At 43.5% G+C, this 17,809-nt stretch overlaps 1 protein-coding gene across 2 annotated transcripts in view; it reads right to left on the bottom strand.

The window, feature by feature from the left end:
- Positions 1-15,617, bottom strand: part of DHX8 (DEAH-box helicase 8) — a 32,083-nt gene extending 16,466 nt beyond the window's left edge. Inside the window, exons 1-10 of one of the 2 annotated variants that reach the window (XM_058284316.2) lie at positions 15,241-15,617; positions 8,477-8,562; positions 7,836-7,908; positions 7,344-7,429; positions 6,262-6,371; positions 5,532-5,891; positions 4,974-5,118; positions 4,681-4,884; positions 3,986-4,073; positions 1,582-1,679 (exon numbers count right to left, since the gene is read on the bottom strand). In XM_058284316.2, the coding sequence (XP_058140299.1) occupies positions 1,582-1,679; positions 3,986-4,073; positions 4,681-4,884; positions 4,974-5,118; positions 5,532-5,891; positions 6,262-6,371; positions 7,344-7,429; positions 7,836-7,908; positions 8,477-8,562; positions 15,241-15,388 (1,398 nt within the window). In that variant the 5' untranslated portion in view covers positions 15,389-15,617. The remainder of the gene's footprint in view (positions 1-1,581; positions 1,680-3,985; positions 4,074-4,680; positions 4,885-4,973; positions 5,119-5,531; positions 5,892-6,261; positions 6,372-7,343; positions 7,430-7,835; positions 7,909-8,476; positions 8,563-15,240) is intronic. The other variant, XM_058284317.2, reaches the window with a different exon arrangement.
- Positions 15,618-17,809: the final 2,192 nt, after the last annotated feature.

Genomic DNA, 17,809 nt, shown 5'->3' with positions numbered 1-17,809 from the left:
TTATCATTAAATTTATGAAGGACATGTTAAGGAAAGGATAAAAATTCTGTATGGACCTGAGAAATAAAATCAAGAGCAATGTGGACACCTCAGTAAGACAGATTTCAGCTCCACCTAAAGAAGAACTAATGATTAGATCATTTAAAGAGGGGTTACAGGGAAACGGACTTTGGCCCAGTGGTTAGGGCGTCCGTCTACCATATGGGAGGTCGGCGGTTCAAACCCCGGCCTCCTTGACCCGTGTGGAGCTGGCCATGCGCAGTGCTGATGCGAGCAAGGAGTGCCTTGCCACACAAGGGTGTCCCCCGCGTGGGGGAGCCCCACGCGCAAGGAGTGCGCCCGTGAGGAGAGCCGCCCAGCGCGAAAAGAAAGAGCAGCCTGCCCAGGAATGGCGCCGCCCACACTTCCCGTGCCGCTGACGACAACAGAAGCGGACAAAGAAACAAGACGCAGCAAACAGACACCAAGAACAGACAAACGGGGGGGGGGGAAGGAATTAAATAAATAAATAAATCTTTAAAAAAAATAAAATAAAATAAAGAGGGGTTACATCTCCTAAGGGATGTGAATCCCTTCACTAACAATGTCCAGCAGTTGTGAGATGACCACATGGGAGGAACACTGCAGAAGGACGCAGCATTACCAAGTGGCTGGGCTGGGAGACCATTAAGGTACCCTTCTCGGCGGCGGACTTGGCCCAGTGGTTAGGGCATCCGTCTACCACATGGGACGTCCGCGGTTCAAACCCAGGGCCTCCTTGACACATGTGGAGCTGGCCCATGCGCAGTGCTGATGCACACAAGGAGTGCCCTGCCACGCAGGGGTGTCCCCCGCGTAGGGGAGCCCCACGCACAAGGAGTGCGCCCCGTGGGGAGAGCTGCCCAGCGCGAAGGAAGGTGCGGCCTGCCCAGGAATGGCACCGTGCACACGGAGAGCTGACACAACAAGATGACGCAACGAAAAGAAACACAGATTCCCATGTTGCTGACGACAACAGAAGTGGACAAAGAAGACGCAGCAAACGGACACAGAGAACAGACAACTGGGGTGGGGGTGGAGAAGGGGAGATAAATAAATAAATAAATAAATAAATAAATCTTAAAAAAAAAAGGTACCCTTCTCTAGACGTAAAATTTTATCATAACAATTCTGTGAATTCTTGGTTGAATTCTCCTCCCAGCTCTGCCTCAACCACCCAACACGATAGCTTCCTATTTCGACCAGGCCTAGTCAGTCAAGTGAAGCCTTCAAAATTGTCTTTGAGTCTACAAAGTAATGATTCAAGCCCTAAGGAACCTGGGCAAAAGTAATGATAAAACAGAAGATGGATTTATCCCGGCTTCCTTCCAAAACACCACTAAGATGAGGATAAAAGAATTAAAAATGAAAAAGCAACAAAGTCAACTCTAACCTTCCTTTAAAACAAAAACATTCAGACTCTGGCTAAGCGCCAGTGTTACCTCCTGTGACCTAAGTTCTGCTTACACAGATCTGTAATTATCTGTTCTGAAAACCTGACCTGTTACCTTAAGAAAAGAAGGCTCCTTGACATTTCCCGGTTAGAGTTTCAGCATTTCTCACCTTCACGATTTTAATGGGGCTCATGTCCATGCTCTGCTTGGTGTGCCCTCTCAGGAATGGAGGTTCTTCTTCAACCAGTTCAATTTCAAGGTCCTCATCTAAAAACACCCCCAAAGAAGAATTAACTAAAGCAAAAGGGAAAATGACCAAGCATTTTCACCAGAACAATTAATATCCATGGATACCAGTAATCTTTACCCAAGATAGCTCCCAATGTCAAAAGAACAGTAACAAACATAGTACTCTAATCCAGATGACTGTTCTCCTCCCCACTTCTAAGGCCCAAGAACTGACCAGACCCTGTGGAAAAGGCTATTTTGACATTCCAGGTGGTACTAAAGCATTTGTCACCCACCTTCATTATGGAATAATTCTTAACCCACAATACATTAGGCAAAAAAATAAGTTGGACAAATTCAAGTGCTGGCAAAGATATCAGGCTGGCAAAACAACAGCAGCAACTCTCTTACCCTTCTGGGAGAAATGCAAATTGGCACAAAAGAATTTTGGAAAAACAATTTGGAACTGCCTGGTAAAGGTGAACATGCACATTTCCTACTACATGGTAATTCTTTTTCTAAATGTTTAGGAGAAAGAAAAGGTCTTACATATAAGCACTAAGAAATAAATAAAAGAACTTCATAATAATATCATACAAAAAGTTAAAAAACAAAACCTCAAAGAACAGGAACAACCCCTATCTATCAAAAGAAAATGGAAAGGGGAACAGATGTGGCTCAAGCAGTTGAGTGCCTGCTTCCCACATGGGAGGTACCAGGTTCTGGTCCCAGTGCCTCCTGTAGAAGATGGAAACAATCAACAAGCAAAAACAAACATGGGAACCAACTCAGGGGAGCCAATGTGGCTAAGCAGTTGGGTGCTGGCTTCCCACATGCGAGGTCCCAGGTTCAATCCCTGACCCCTGGTACCTCAAAAAAAAGAAAATGGAAAAATGATGAGTTTATATACTAAAACACTTTACATCAGTAAAATGAAAGAAACACAGCTAAAAGAATCAACGTGGATAAATATCAAAAGCATAATGATAAGTCAAAAAACCCCACAAAGAATACATATGATTGATTTATCTGAAGTTCAAAAACAGACCAAGTGTGGCAGTTTGAGAATATTTATGAATTCCAAAAAGAGAAATTATGTTTGTAAACATCCTCTGGGCATGATAACCCTTTAATTATATTAGATTCAGCTGAGACATGTAATTAAATTACATTAAGATTAGGGCTTTGACTCAACCACATCATTACAGTGCAACTCAGTGTTGAGTCCCAGTCCCCTTGGTGGGCTGATAAAATGGATTCTCACATGGAAGTAGACACAGAGAAGAACAGAGGAAAAGAGACAGCTCACTAGACACAACAGAGGCCCCAGGAAGAGAGATGAGCCTGATAGTCTACAGCTGATCTTGTGAAGACAACAGAGCAGCTAAGCCTGGAAAGAAAGGAGCCCCAGGGAGAGAGACAAGCATTATGTCAGCCTACAGCTGAGAGCAGAAGCAGCTGGGACCAAAGAGCCTTAAAAGGAAGAAGGTTGAACCCTCGCAGACATCGCCCGTCATCTTGCTTCAAAACGTGGCAAATGACTCTGGTGAGAAAGTACCTCTTATGGTACCTTGAGGTGGACTCTTTAAGGCCTTGTGACTATAAGCTTCCACCTCAAATAAATACCCTTTATAAAAGTCAACAGATTTCTGGTACTTTGCATTAGCACCCCTTTGGCTAACTAGTACACCAACTAAACAACATAATGTTTAAAGATGAATACACTGATGGACAAATTCTAAAGAAAGCAAGCCAGTCATTAACAGAAAATTTAGGATGGTGGTTACCCCAAGGAGAGAGGAAGAGCTCATCAGAGAGGGGCATGTAGGGACTTCAAAGGTACTGGTAAAGTTCTAATACTTAAGCTAGGAAGCGGGTATATAGGTGCTCATTTATTATTGTTGTTTAAAAAATTGTTAATGGGCTAAATAAAAAGTTTTTTCCAGGATAACTCAATGGTAATCTAAATGGATCCAGGATTTTAGAACAATTACTTGGCATATGAGATCCAATTTACTCCCCAAGATACAAATATGGCTCTTTATATCCTTGAATTTTATTATAAACAATAACTACAATAGGATTCCTGTAAATGTATTAATGTTTGTGGGGAAAATGAACCTTTTCCATCATGCTTCCATCATGGAAGGACTCTTGTTCTTTTAGAAATGACTGGTGAGATCCAAGAAACAAATGATTACTAAATAAAATAAATCTTAAAAAAAAAAAGAAACAAATGATTACTAAGTACTAGGTCAAGCTACAAATAAACCGACCAGTTCAATGGCTTAATTGCCAATTATCCTCCAGATTCATTATCCTGCCCGATCCAAGGGGCTAGTTACCTTCTTCATCATCCACTTTAGGGAGAATACCAGTCTCTTCATCAAAGTCTGGAAACTCTTCTTTGGAAAGGACATTGGCAGCAATCATCTAGCCGAAAGATAGAAAGCGGCATTTGTAACCTCCTAGGGTTAAACCTCATCTTTTGCAGAAGTGTTTAAACAGATCTTTCACATAGGTTTTTCTCCTCTGATCATATCCAAGAGGATATGTCAAACATCACATATCCCATCATTGGTGAGCGCTGCAACATGGTGCCAGGAAGAGTTATCTGCTCCTTCCCTTGTTTCCATAGCACTCTGCACATTTCTTATTATGGAAGCCCTCGCACTTATTAGTTTAGATCTATCTCCTCCACTGGGCTTTGAGTTCCTCAAGGGTGGGAAGCACAATACATTCATCTTTGTAGCTCTAGCTACAGTGCAGTGCAGGCACACCATGGTTTTCAGACAAGAAGGAACAATTACAGAGCATTTACCACATACCAGGCACTGACCTAGGCGCTCCACTTCTATCAGCTCATTTCACCCCCACAAAATTATCCCTGTTTTACAGATGAAGACACTGAAGCACAAAGAGGTAGAGTAACTTGGCTCAGGATCAGTCACCCCAGGCTGTCGCATTCCAGGGCCCACACTCCTAACAACCCTGCTACATGCTGAATGACTATGTGGCCATAAAAGCTAATAGTCCCAACCTGTTTGATCTCCCATTTCTCTGGGTCAGAGATCCGGGTGAGGCGCTTGCGCTCTAGTGAGTCATCTTCCACTTCAGGGGCACTGACAAGGGACAGGTGAGTGGGTCTGTCAGGATTCCGCATCGAAGTCTCCTCATTGGTCTCTCCAACTAGATTTCGCCGTCGATTTGGGTTCAGATCTTCTCCAGTCTCTTGATCCACATCCTAAGGCATGAAAACAAAGAATCTATAGCTGCTCACTTGCTCTCAGATGTGGCCATCAAATGTGGGAAAAGGCTGCACAGCTTACCTACCTTCATACTCAGGCTGGTCTTGGTCCCAGTGAAAGACAGCACTTTGACCTTGACCCTCTGGCCTTTGCTCACCACATCAGCCACATTGGCCACACGGCCTTCTCGCCGGAGCTCAGAGATGTGCACCAGGCCTTCCCACCGCTTCCTGAGGGACAGAGTTCCAGATGACACATATGCAGCATGCTTAAAAATAATTTTCCCCAACCTATTTCCACATTTGTTGGAACTGAACACAAGTAAACATTCTCAAACTCAAGAGGAAAGTACCAAGGAGGTGGTCAAACAAAAAAATAGCATTTTCTACCCTCCCAAAGAAAAGACTTTGGGATGGGGTGGGGGACAAATTTTCACCTGCCTCAAATGGCAAAAGGGCACATCTCCTGAAAGAAGAGGAAAGAGCAAATGGTTCCGTGACAATTCAAATAAAAAGTCAATTTCAAAAGAACCTGGTATGGCTATTTTGATTTAAATATCATTAATCATAGTAACTCTTTAGAATATAAAAACCCCCAGTGATGAAAGAAATTCTGACCAGTGAAAGAAAACACCAGCCATTACCTTAATCCCTCCAGCTGCACAAAGCACCCAAACTGCATGATGCTGGTAACTTTGCCATTGTAAATGTCCCCAATGGCGGGCTCTTCCGGGGGAGGGCGGTCCACATGCTTATCCCGCCATCTGTCCAGATTCCTCTCCCCATACTTGTCCCTGTCCTTCCGATCTTTGAGGGGACTCTGACTTCTGCTCCTTGACCGATATCTAGACTTCCCTTTATTCCTCTCCCGGGTCCTGGAATGTGATCGAGAGCGGGACCGGTGTCTCCGTTTGTGGTCTCGGTCTCGGTCTCGGTCTCGGTCTCGGTCTCGGTCTCGGTCTCTGTCTCGCTCTCGGCTCCTCCTCTTCTTCTTTGTCCTGTCCCTAACAAATCAAGAAGCACCTGTTTGAAAAAAGAAACCAGCCCTATTTCATCTTTGCATCCCCAAGCAGTCAGCACAGTGCCATGCAGAGGGTAGGTGCTTGCTAAGTACTGAACTGAACTGAGTTGAATTTCAATAACTATGACAACCCTGCAGGCCAGTAGAGGACCAGACCACAAATATATTCAGATTTCTATCTTCTGTACATCTTAGCATATGCTGCACACAGTCTTAGCAGGGAGCGATGAAAATAGATCCAAGAATATGGTACATACCCAGATTCTATAAATTTGCCCCAAATTTTGCTTGGCTGGTCTACAAAATTCAACAATCACAGTATCTTAAATTTCCAAAGTATCTTAAGGACAAACCGGTGCTCAGCATCTCTCTGCTTTTCTTGGCCTGCTGCGCTAGGCATTAAGGCTTCCAGTTCCTTCAAGACATCCACAGCAACTTTCACATCATCCTCGTCCAGCATGGTCTACAGGGGCAGAGGTCAGCAAAGTTAACAGGAGAGGGGGAAAAAAATCATTCAATAATCTGTACTTCAAGTGCAGCTACGAATTGACAGCGCCCAAATCACAGAGCACTTACATGAAGAAAACCGAAGAGAGGTGGAGATACTTCCAACACAATTTAAGAAAGAGGCAGAAGGAATGAGCAAAGGCTCTTAGAAGTCACTTTACATTAGGCAAATCCCCTTTGTCTTTAATATAACCCTACAGAAGGCAATTAGATATCTACCACCCCTCCCAAAAAAGCATGCAAGTGATGACTACATAAAGGACACAAATGTTAAAATTTTTTAAAAACAACCCTCCCTTTGCATTCCATTTCTCTCTTTACCCTACTTTATTTTGTTTCACGGTCCTTATCATTGTCAGCTATGTCATATACTTGCTTATTTACTTGTTTATTGCCTGTCTGCTCCTCACTAAACTCTTTATATGTTTATTTTCTGCCCTCCCTACCTGACTCCACCCTAATGGTAGGATATATTCTCCAAAATGGCAGAAACTCTTGTCTGTTTTGTTCATTCCTGCATTCCTGGCTCTCAGACCAGGGCTTGCAATATAGCAGGCACTCAATAATTGCTAAAATGAAATTTAAAAATAAAAACACTTCAAAAATTAGGCATTCTACCATGTAACGGAGTAAAAAACCTAATTTCACACATTAGGCATCTATTCCAGAGCCTATTTGATACCAATCCATATCCCTAATCACCATTTCCCATAGTTTCCAATCTCACTTCCCCTGAAAATCACATTTTTGGAACCATTAACTTCCTGTACATTGTAGGTACTCTGGGAGTGATCTGGATACCAAATGATTCTACTTTGAAAGGCAAAATATAATGACAGACAAATTTTAAACTAATAAATAACAAGACAGAAGAGCAGGGGCAAGAAACACGCAGTTATAGTAATGTTCTGAAAATGGTTATCAGTACCCGAACAGAAGGGTTGTCTGGTTGGCAAAGGACTGGAAAAAGTTCCTTCAGCTTTTCTTTTTCTGTTTTGGGTTTAACAACTGGATCTTTTTTCATAAAAGAACATGATGGGGTTAAAAAAAAAAAAAAGATATATTCAGTTTTCTTAATGGTTAACAAACAACCTAAACATTAGACTGGCATCAAACTAAAGCAGAATATGGTATTTTCCTACACATTAAACATACACATTCTATAAACATAACTCAATCTTCTAAAGACATTGACCCCAACGCCCTCGACAGACTGAGTACTAGGCACATAGTGAGAAGTAAGGCACAGCAGTGCTCATTTGGTTATATCTTATCATTTCAATTGTGTTGCAAGTAACTGAAAACTTTTGCTAGAACATTTGTTTGCGCAGCAGCTGCTGAGGGGAAGACAAATACAATTTACAGACGTTCACTATCTAAACCATTCTGGAAGCTAAGTTTAGCTGGAAGCTCTGCTTACCTTTGCTAGTAGAAGGCTTTGCTGGAGGCCGCATGGTTTGTATGAGACGCAGCAGGTTACTAATAAGAGAATCCTTTGGAAAGAAACAAAGAACAAAAATTGTCAGCCCCTGGATCGGTGCTTACATATGCTTAGAAAAAGGAAAAGGCAAAGAATATCCTTTGGAAAACATTGGCTATGCACCTTGACTTAACTAACTGGAACAAATGAAGTATAGAGTGTCAACCTGATGTAGCATGGACATAACTAACAGTACTTCAGAGAAAGCTGATATTTAGAACTCTTTAGGGGAAAATTAGGCATTTACATTAGGCAAATCCCTTTTGTCTTTAATATAACCATTTTATTTTCTATGATTTAGAACAACATCCAAAACCTGGACTCTTGTTTCTGACTTCCTGCATTCACAGTACAAGGATGTAAATATCCACAATGACTTAACAACAAAAATCCTGCCCCATTAGAATGGTGTACAGGAAATCCAGTTACATTCCCCACTGCTTAATGGCATAAAAACTTTACATACTTACTGGCTTATTTGACTGCTATGTACAAATTCTTAACTCCTTCCTACAACAAAACCCTATATTTAAACTCAGTAGTGACAATAAAACAAAACAGGAGTCTCCAGATATACATACTGTGAATTCTGCACCATTTTTCACTAGAGAAGCCTTAAAAGTATCAAAGGTGGTATTTTTCTCAGCAAGACTGATCACAAATTCGGCTGCAAACAAAAAAACAAGAAAGAAATAGTGACTCAAGCAAGAAACTGGGTTCAAGCATGGTAAAAAGCAACTAATTAGGCTAATCCCAACAGCCATAAAAACCAAAGAGCACCATCCAATAAGGAAAAAGAGATTATAGACTGCCGAGATTTTTCCATGTATGTTCTAGTAAGTTTTTTTTTCTCCCCCCTCCACCACACCCTGCTGGTTTTTGCTATCTCTGTCCATTTGCTGTGTGATCTTCTGTGTCTATTTCTCTTTTTGTCTTCTCTTCTCATTTTCTCCTCTAGGATTCATGGGGATTCAATCCTGGGGACTTCCAATGTGGAGAGAGGTTCCCTGACACTTGCACCACCTTAGTTCCTGGTTTCTGTTGCATCTCACATCGACTCTCCCCTTCATCTCTCTTTTTGTTGCTTCATCATCTTGCCATGTGACTCACTGAATGGGCACTGGCTTTGCCACACGCGCACACCTTTACCAGGAGGCCCCCTTGGATCAAACCTGGGTCCTCCCATATGGTAGATGGAAACCCAATTACTTGAGCCACATCTGCTTCCCTCTAGTAAGTTTTTATAAATGAACAGAAGATGTAGCAGTTTGATATCACTGATGAATTCCAAAAAGAAATATTGGATTATGTTTGTAAACTGATCTTTTCCTCTGGGCACATTAGATTATATTGGATTCAGAGGTTTAGTTGATTAAGTAATTACATAAACCTCTTGTGCCAGTAGGATATTGAGCCCCCACCCTCAGTGGGTGGGGACTCACAGGTAAAAGGCATGGCAAAGGACAGAGTTGGAGGGGTTTTGATGTTGGAGTTTGATGCTGAAGCCTTAAGCTGGAGCCCCAGGAAGTAAGCTCACAGAGGAAACAGAAGCAAGCCCCAGGAAGAAAGAAACCCTGAGCCCAGGAAAAAGAAACCTGAGGAAGGAAAGAATCCTGGAAGCCTGAATCCTCATAGACGTTGGCAGCCATCTTGCTCCAACACGTGGAAATAGACTTTGGTGAGGGAAGTAACTTATGCTTTATGGCCTGATATCTGTAAGCTCCTACCCCAAAGAAATACCCTTTATAAAAACCAACCATCTCTGGTATTTTGCATCAGCACCCCTTTGGCTGACTAATATAGAAGATATTACTACAAAATTGCTTGCCAAGTCTTTGGGTGCATTTAAACTGGTAGGATCTGCTATTTGCCCCAGATCACCTTACCCTCTTGTCACAAAACTATTAGAGTTAACAGTGTCCAAAAGCACGAGCACAAGCATACACACACACACACACACACAAAGACACACACAGTAGAATGATCACACCCAATCTATATATGAAGCAAGGCAGCTGCTAAGTAGTACAACCTGCAAGGTGAAGAAAGACTCATCTGCCCCCCAAGTTCTCCTCCACAAACCTGTCTCATTCTTGAAATGTCTAAACCCATTAGAGTTATTTCAGAAGACAGTTTCTGAGACAATAATCTTCACACTGTGAGTTTCACAAGAATTTTTCTTAATTTCATGATTTCATTTGGATTGTAATCTTTTTTTTTAGGTAGTGGGGGCCGGGGATTGAATCTGGGACCTCATAAGTGGGAAGCCAGCATTCAACCACTGAGCCACAATGGCTTCCCTGAGTTGGGTTTTCGTTTGTTTTGCTTGTTGTTTTGTTTTTTGAGGAGGCACTGGGAACCGAACCCAGGACCTCCCATGTGTGAAGCAGGTGCTCAACTGCTTGAGGCACATCTGCTTCCCTGGATGGTAATCTTTAAAGCTAAATGCTTTACGTGGATTATTCCCATGGTCCTCATAACCCCCATAGATAGGTACCATTGCAGTCCCTGTTTTATAGACAAGGAGGCCAAGAGTTTGAGAAGCTGACTTACCCAGTAATAATTGTGAAGCCAGGAATGCAACCCAGGCAATCTGACTTCCAAGAAAAGAGGAGGGAAAATGAGTCACATGGTACTTGGCATGCCATGCTTAAAAGTGTTAAGCTCAAAGCAGTCAACGGCATATTCACAGAGCCAGTAGTCACTGATCAGTATTAATTTTTAAAGTTTCTGAACTATATGAAGGCAACATTAAATAAATTGTGCTACTGAAATAGGATTAGTAGGGAAAAATAAGTTCATGATTGAAAACAGGGAAAATAAAGACATGAATTTAAATGGCAATCCATTATTTTCCCTGTTTTCAATGGTCAAAATCAAAATAATCTAGTCAACAAAATATAAAAGAAGAAAATATATATCATTTTATTTAATCCAACTTGACAATTTACTTTTCTCTTTTTTAAAAAGCTTTATTATTTATTTATTTCTCTCCCCTTCCCCTGTTGTCTGCTCTGTGTCCATTCATGCAAGTTCTTCTGTGCCCACCTGCATTCCTTTTTTTTTTTTTTTAAGATTTAATTATTTCTCTCCCCTTCCCCCCCCACCCCGGTTGTCTGTTCTCTGTGTTTATTTGCTGCGTCTTCTTTGTCCACTTCTGTTGGAAGTGGCACGGGAATCTATGTTTCTTTTTGTTGCATCATCTTGTTGTGTCAGCTCTCTGTGTGTGTGACATCATTCCTGGGCAGGCTGCATTTTCTTTCGTGCTGGGCGGCTCTCCTTGCACGTGGGGCTCCCCTACGCAGGAGACAGCCCTGCGTGGCATGGCACTTCTTGCGCACATCAGCACTGCGCATGGGCCAGCTCCACACGGGTAAAGGAGGCCCGGGGTTTGAACCGCGGACCTCCCACGTGGTAGACGTACGCCCTAACCACTGGGCCAAGTCCACTGCCCCACCTGCATTCTTGTCAGCAGCACCAGGAATCTGTGTCTCTTTTTGTTGCGTCATCTTGCTGCGTCAGCTTTCCATGTGTGCAGCACCACTCCTGGGCAGGCTGCACATTTTTTGGGCAGGGCAGCTCTCCTTGAGGGGCACACTCTTTGCACGTGGGGCTCCCCTACACAGGGAACACCCCTGCATGGCACGGCACTCTTTGTGTGCATCAGCACTATGCATGGGCCAGCTCACCACACAGGCCAGGAGGCCCTGGGTGTGAACCCTGGACCTTCTATGTGGTAGACAGATGCTCTATCGTTGAGCCAAATCTGCTTGCCTGACAATTTACTTTTAACGAAACAACACTGTCACATTAAACAATAAAAAGGCATATTTGTAGTTTCCCTGCAAATTGGTTTGGGCTTTTTAGTTATATAAAAACTATAAGAACGTGGAATATAAAACATGTAATATTACACCAAAAAATATAGGGGACGACAGACTAATAATGTAAGCCATAATGTAAAACATAGGATAACTAAAAAATTTAGAAAATTGTACAGCCTAAAGTATAAGCCACAATGTAAATACAAATGTTACCTTGTTTGAAAGCTATTGTCTCAATATCTGTACATCAGTTTCGGTAAATATGATATGAATAAGTTAAAAGATTATCGCTGTGGAAGGGAAAAGGTTTTATAATGGATATGTGGGAGTACTGTATATTGTATATATGAATTACTGTGATCTAAGGCTCTTGTGAGGAGAAGCTCAATAATTAGGGAAAAAAGAAAAGAAAAAGATAGGATGTAGAATTTTTCCAAATCAATATGTATTCTATATCTAACCTTTAAACTCATCGCTATATTCCATTTTACTATTAAGGGAACCTGACATTATACTGGGCTTCACTTTTCAGGAAGTTTTGGATCACAGAGTGGTTCAACAATGGCAGCAGAGGAATACTGGTATGGGATGTCATTGACAGGGGACATATGGTTGACAGAGAGTTATACAGGGCATGTGTCCAGGGTGCATGGAAATGTTTGGATATACTCATAGTGGAAACAATTAAAAACAACAGCTGGGGGGGTACTGGGTTCATGGCCGGGGGGGGGGGGGCTCTGTCGTGGTCCCTAGGGGAGCAGCGGCAGTCCCCAGGTGCAACGGCAAGGACCAGGAAGGAATGAGGGTCCAACAGTGACCCCCTGATACTAATGACTATGCTTGTGAGCCTATACACCTGAAATAAGAACAAGACCTAGAGCAGCACTGTGCCTAAGAGTTCCCTCCTGACAGCCTCCGTGTTACTCAAATGTGGCCAGTCTCAAAGCCAAACTCAACATGTAAATGCAATGCCTTCCCCCCAGCGTGGGACATGGCACCTGGGGATGAGCCTCCCTGGCACCGAGGGATCACTACCAAGTACCAGCTGATGACGTAACTAGAAAATGACCTTGAATTAAAGGTTCAACGTGGACCAGCAGAATATCCCTGTCTACATATAATAACATGACTTTAAAATGCTGTTGGACCTAAAATAAGGGGGAAATGGAAAGGACAAATGAGTTTATATGGCTACAAGTCTCTAAAAAAGAGTCTGGAGGTTGTCAGAAGGATTGCCCTTATGCACACCTGAGCAGAGTCTCAGAGACAGATAAAGTAGATACAACCCCAGGTATTGGTTCTTATGAGGGCTAAAGAGATCCACAGGTTCTATGGTCATGGCAGATGGAGTTGTCCATGTCAGTTGGCCCTTCTTTAGAGCTGGTGTTTCTGCGTGATGGAGCTGGACTCAGATGTGATCTCTTTTCACTAGACTTTCATGCTACTTTACTGGAATTGTAGTTGGTGCTGGGGTTTAAGATAGATCTAGGGGATTTGAGTCTCTAGACTGACAATATGATAGCCAGGCCCTGAGCCTCAACAGACTTCAGCTCCTACACTCTGATTTATTGGACTTACCCCACTCAGCTAACATGGAGTTGAAGAAGGTCAACCACCACACCATGGAGCCTAGAGCGCCTACAACTGAAAGCGGGAGGATTGCATCCAGTATCCATGTGGAATCTAAGCCCCCACTTGACATAGATGTGGAATGGACACAACCAAGCCAAGGTCCACAGGAAGGAGGAATACAGTAAGAATTAGAGTGGACTTAATGATATTCTATTCATGAACTATTGTGGTTAATAATCGAGAAAATGTGGCATTGGTGTGGAAAAAGTGGCCATGGTGGCTGCTGGGTGCAGGGAATGGGAGGAAGAGATGAGATGTCAAGGCATTTTCGGGACTTGGAGTTGTCCGGGGTGGTGCTGCAGGGACAACTGCCAAACATTGTATGTCCTCCCATGGCCCACTGGATGGAACGTGGGAGAGTGTGGGCTATGGTGTGGAGTGGGGTGCAGTGATGCCCAGAGATGTACTCACCAGATGCAATGGATGTGTCATGATGTGGGGGGAGTGGTGGGGTGGGGGCGGTGGGGGTGAATGGGGACCTCATATTTTTTGAATGTAGTATTTTTTAAAAAATGAATAAATAAAATAAAATAAAAGAACGTGGAGTTTATACCTAGCTTTATTTTCATGCATAATTAGGTTAATATCAACACAATTCAAATTAACACTGGAAGGTCTCAGTAACCTTTTGTTTCATTTAAAAGGGACCAAGGAATTAGTAGGCAAAACAAAAAGAAAAGACAGGAGAAATCTGTCTTGTTCTCTGCTATATTCTAAGACCCCTAAGCAATAAATATTTGGAACATTACCCAGAGAGCAAAGTGACAAAATTATCATCTCTGTGGCATCTTGAAGAAGAGGAGACTGAGAGAAAATGACACAAGAAAGGCACATCTTGACAAGGAAGAGAAAAGTGAATTAAAATTTAATAGCTGCAAGGCATTTTCCTAGGTGCTACATATCAAACCAGTAAAGATGATATTGTCTCCATTTTACAGATGAAAGAAACAGCCTCAGAAAAACTAAGGTCACACATCTAACCCCCCTGACCCCTCTTGTCACAGGCCCTTTCCTTTCCTTCCCTTCCCTCCGACTGATGACTTCACCTTGTCACATTTAGAAAACAAGTCAGATGGAACTCCTTTCTTCCCATCACCAATCTCTAAACCCATCTGCATCTGGAACCATATATTCTCTGTCCTTTATCCCGTTACAATGGATGAAGCATCCCTGTACCAATCAAAGTAAATCCTGTCCATCATCTCTCACCTTCATAAGGACTTCACCTGTCCCATGGCTTTGCTCTAGGACCCTGGCCTTTTCTGATTCCTCAGTTTTGGTTCCCGGGTGTACAGTTTTCCCCCAGACCTCTAATGACTGGTATTTGGGAGGCAGTATAGCACAAATAGTCAAAAGCACGTTTAAAGCACAAACACTGGCTTGAAAAAGACATGGATTCCAAATGAGGCTCCTTCGAGCCTTAACTACTCAGATCCTTGCTTACTTAATCTACAAACAGAGATAATACTGTCTACCTCACAGGGTGGCCTGAAGATAAAGTAAGATAATGCAAATAAAACACTGAGCATAATAATGTCTGGCACATAATGAGCACCCAATAAATGTCAGCCATTATCATCATCACCATTAACTTCATCGTGAATATCGCTGCTATTGTTGTTATCACTGTTTTAACTATTTGGGGCTGAACAAAAAGCAAATCAGTGATGGCTGCCCAGGGTTTCAGTGACAGCTCTGGGAAATGAGTTTCTAACAGCTAAGGTCTAGCTGGTTCTCAAGAAGAGGCCCGGATGCAGATTGCCTGGCCCAGATTTCTCTCTCTCACATAAAAAGGGACAGACACAACGACACACACATTTGGCCCATCAACCACCTTTCTCCTTCCGCTTCCCTCCGCCCACCGGCCGCAGAACTCTCTCCGGGCTTACCCAGATCCTTGTCGTTGATCCCTAAATGATTGTCCAGTTCAGTGCAAACTTTCGACACCAAAGACAGATACTCGAGTTTAGCGAGTTCTTCCGCGGGGCCTATTTCCGCCCCGGTTACGGCCCCCATCATCGCCAAGGCCAGAGCCATGATTACAACGCCCTCTTTGCCTCCACACTGCTGGTCCTGGGAGCTACTCCTGAAGAGGTTCGGCCTTCACTTCCGGGTCGGCGCACATCCCTTTTGTTTACTGTGTAGCGAAAACTTTTGGAACGTCTAATGATGCAACCGGATGGATCATAGAAATCAGATGGGAAGTGCTTAAGGAAGGGCCGGCAGGAGTTGGTTACGCTCCTGCAGGCGCGCGCCCTCTATTGGTGAACGAACTTCTTCGCCCGCGCTCACGTCCGGAAACGTTCATTCCCGCCCTGCGTCAGCAGAGGGCGACCGTGGCCTGCGCAAGGCACCCCGGAGGGCGTGGCGGGGGCGGTGCGGAGGGAGCGCGGAAAAAAGCCGAGAGCCGCCCGCGCCTCTGCTTTAGAAGCCTAGGCAAAGAACCCGTTCGCCAGAATTGGGAAAAGGTAAAATTAGTTTGCAAGTAGCTCCATATGTATCTGAGACCGTGTCCCTTCAGGTTCATTATGTACGCTCTCAAGCGATTCTACAACAAACGAGCAGGCGATGGATTCTAATTCTAGCGTTAACTCCTGTCATTTTACAAATGAGGAAAGCGTCACTTCCACTACCAACCTTGGACAATTTAGTTCATTTCTGGGTCGTTTCCTCATCTGTAAACTGGGATGATGTTGCTGTAACTGGACTATTTAGTGCTATTCAAGGAGCCTGACACATAGTGGGCACATTACTATTTCCCACCATCCTAGAGGACCGTCCATCTCCTCCTTTGTGAAAACCACTTCTCAAATCCCAATTTTCCCCATGCCAATACCCTCGGTCCTTTCAGAACTTGTTCCCCCCGTCTCAGCTCTAATCAGAACCCAAGGTCATAAGAGATAGCAACGGAGTTCAGGTCTCCCAACTTCTACTTCAGGGGTTCCCCTTTTCCTCGTGACATCCTATGATGAAGTGGAGATTTTCCCCTTACCAGCTACTCTGTGACCCATAAAAAACAGAGGCGCAGACAAGACAGCAAAGTGAGTGGCGCCCCAGTCAGTCAAAAGGGAGCTGCTTTCCCCTGGTGCACATTTGGACTCTTTTCCTGCAATATCTCACCATGCACTAAAAATGGATGTCAGATAAAAACCTGAGCATTTCTTCACCTCCCGAGGCTCCATGTTTCCAGGTACCTAAGGAATCAGTGTAGTGCCTTCTGAGCTCCTCTCATTTCTCTCCTTTGTCTTCCTCCTTCTCCCCAAGAATGAAACGGAAAATCCTGCACTTAACGTCCTCAATTTGCCGGCTTAAGATCCGAAGTTAGGATTTTAGGGGCTTCGTCCTCTTGACTTTCTCTGTGCTTTTTTTGCCTTTTAAAAACTCCTATTTATATACTGCTTCTCTCCAATATTTAACTGGAAAGGGGAAGAGCCATGGGGTTTGTTTTGTTTTAAACATTCTGTGAGAAAAGAGGCCATAGAATCATAATATAATATTGTGGTAATAAATACTGTAACAGCTTTTTTAACTAGTTGGGAATTTTTTTTCTAAGATTTATTTTTTATTTTTCTTCCCATCCCGCGCCCCCTGCCCCTTGTCTGCTCTCTTGCTCTCTGTGTCCATTTGCTGTGTGTTCTGCTGTGTCTGCTTGTATACTTGTCAGGTGGCATGGGGAATCTGTGTCTCTTTTTTCTTGCATCATCTTGCTGTGTCAGCTCTCTGTGTGTGTGGTACCACTCCTGGGTGGGCTGTGCTTTCTTTGCGTGGGGCTGCTTTCCTTGTGGGGCACACTCCTTGTGCATGGGGCACCCCTACACGGGGGACACCCCTGCATGGCACAGCACTCCTTGCATGTGGCAGCACCGCACCTGGGCCAGCTCACCACATCGGCTAGGAGGCCCTGGATATCAAACCCTGGACCTCCTATATGATAAGCAGACACTCTTATCAGTTGAGCCACATCTGCTTCCCTGGTTGGGAATTTTTGAGCTTACATCTCAATAGTATATATTAACAGCAAAACTTATGAAATTTTATTTACATATGCCATTAACAGCATATTTTCAGAAGTAAGTGTTTTTTTTAATGCAATACACATTTCCTGTAACACCCAAGGAATTTTTTTAAGCCACTAAAAAACCACAACAGATATGTAAATACAGATAAATTGACAGTCCAAACATTTGCACATAGACTCCTTCTACAGTCTCTCTTTATAAGAGATGCTGAACCAAATGCAGTTCAAAAGTGAATGCTTTGGGGGAAGCAGCTGTGGCTCAATCAGTTAGGCTCCCATCTACCAGAAGGGAGGCCCTGGGTTTGTGTCCCAGGGCTTCCTTGTGAAGGCAGGCTTGCCTGCACGCTGTGGAGAGCCGCCAGCCCTGACTCAGCAAGGTGATGCAACAAAAAGGGAGACAAGCAAAAATGCATAAGAGCGAGCAGCAAATGGACACAGAG

The sequence above is a fragment of the Dasypus novemcinctus genome, chromosome 21 (genome assembly GCF_030445035.2).
Source record: "Dasypus novemcinctus isolate mDasNov1 chromosome 21, mDasNov1.1.hap2, whole genome shotgun sequence".
NCBI lineage: Eukaryota > Metazoa > Chordata > Mammalia > Cingulata > Dasypodidae > Dasypus > Dasypus novemcinctus.
The sequence above is the reverse complement of the archived record's forward strand: the minus strand, read 5'-3'. Positions and strand labels throughout refer to the sequence as shown.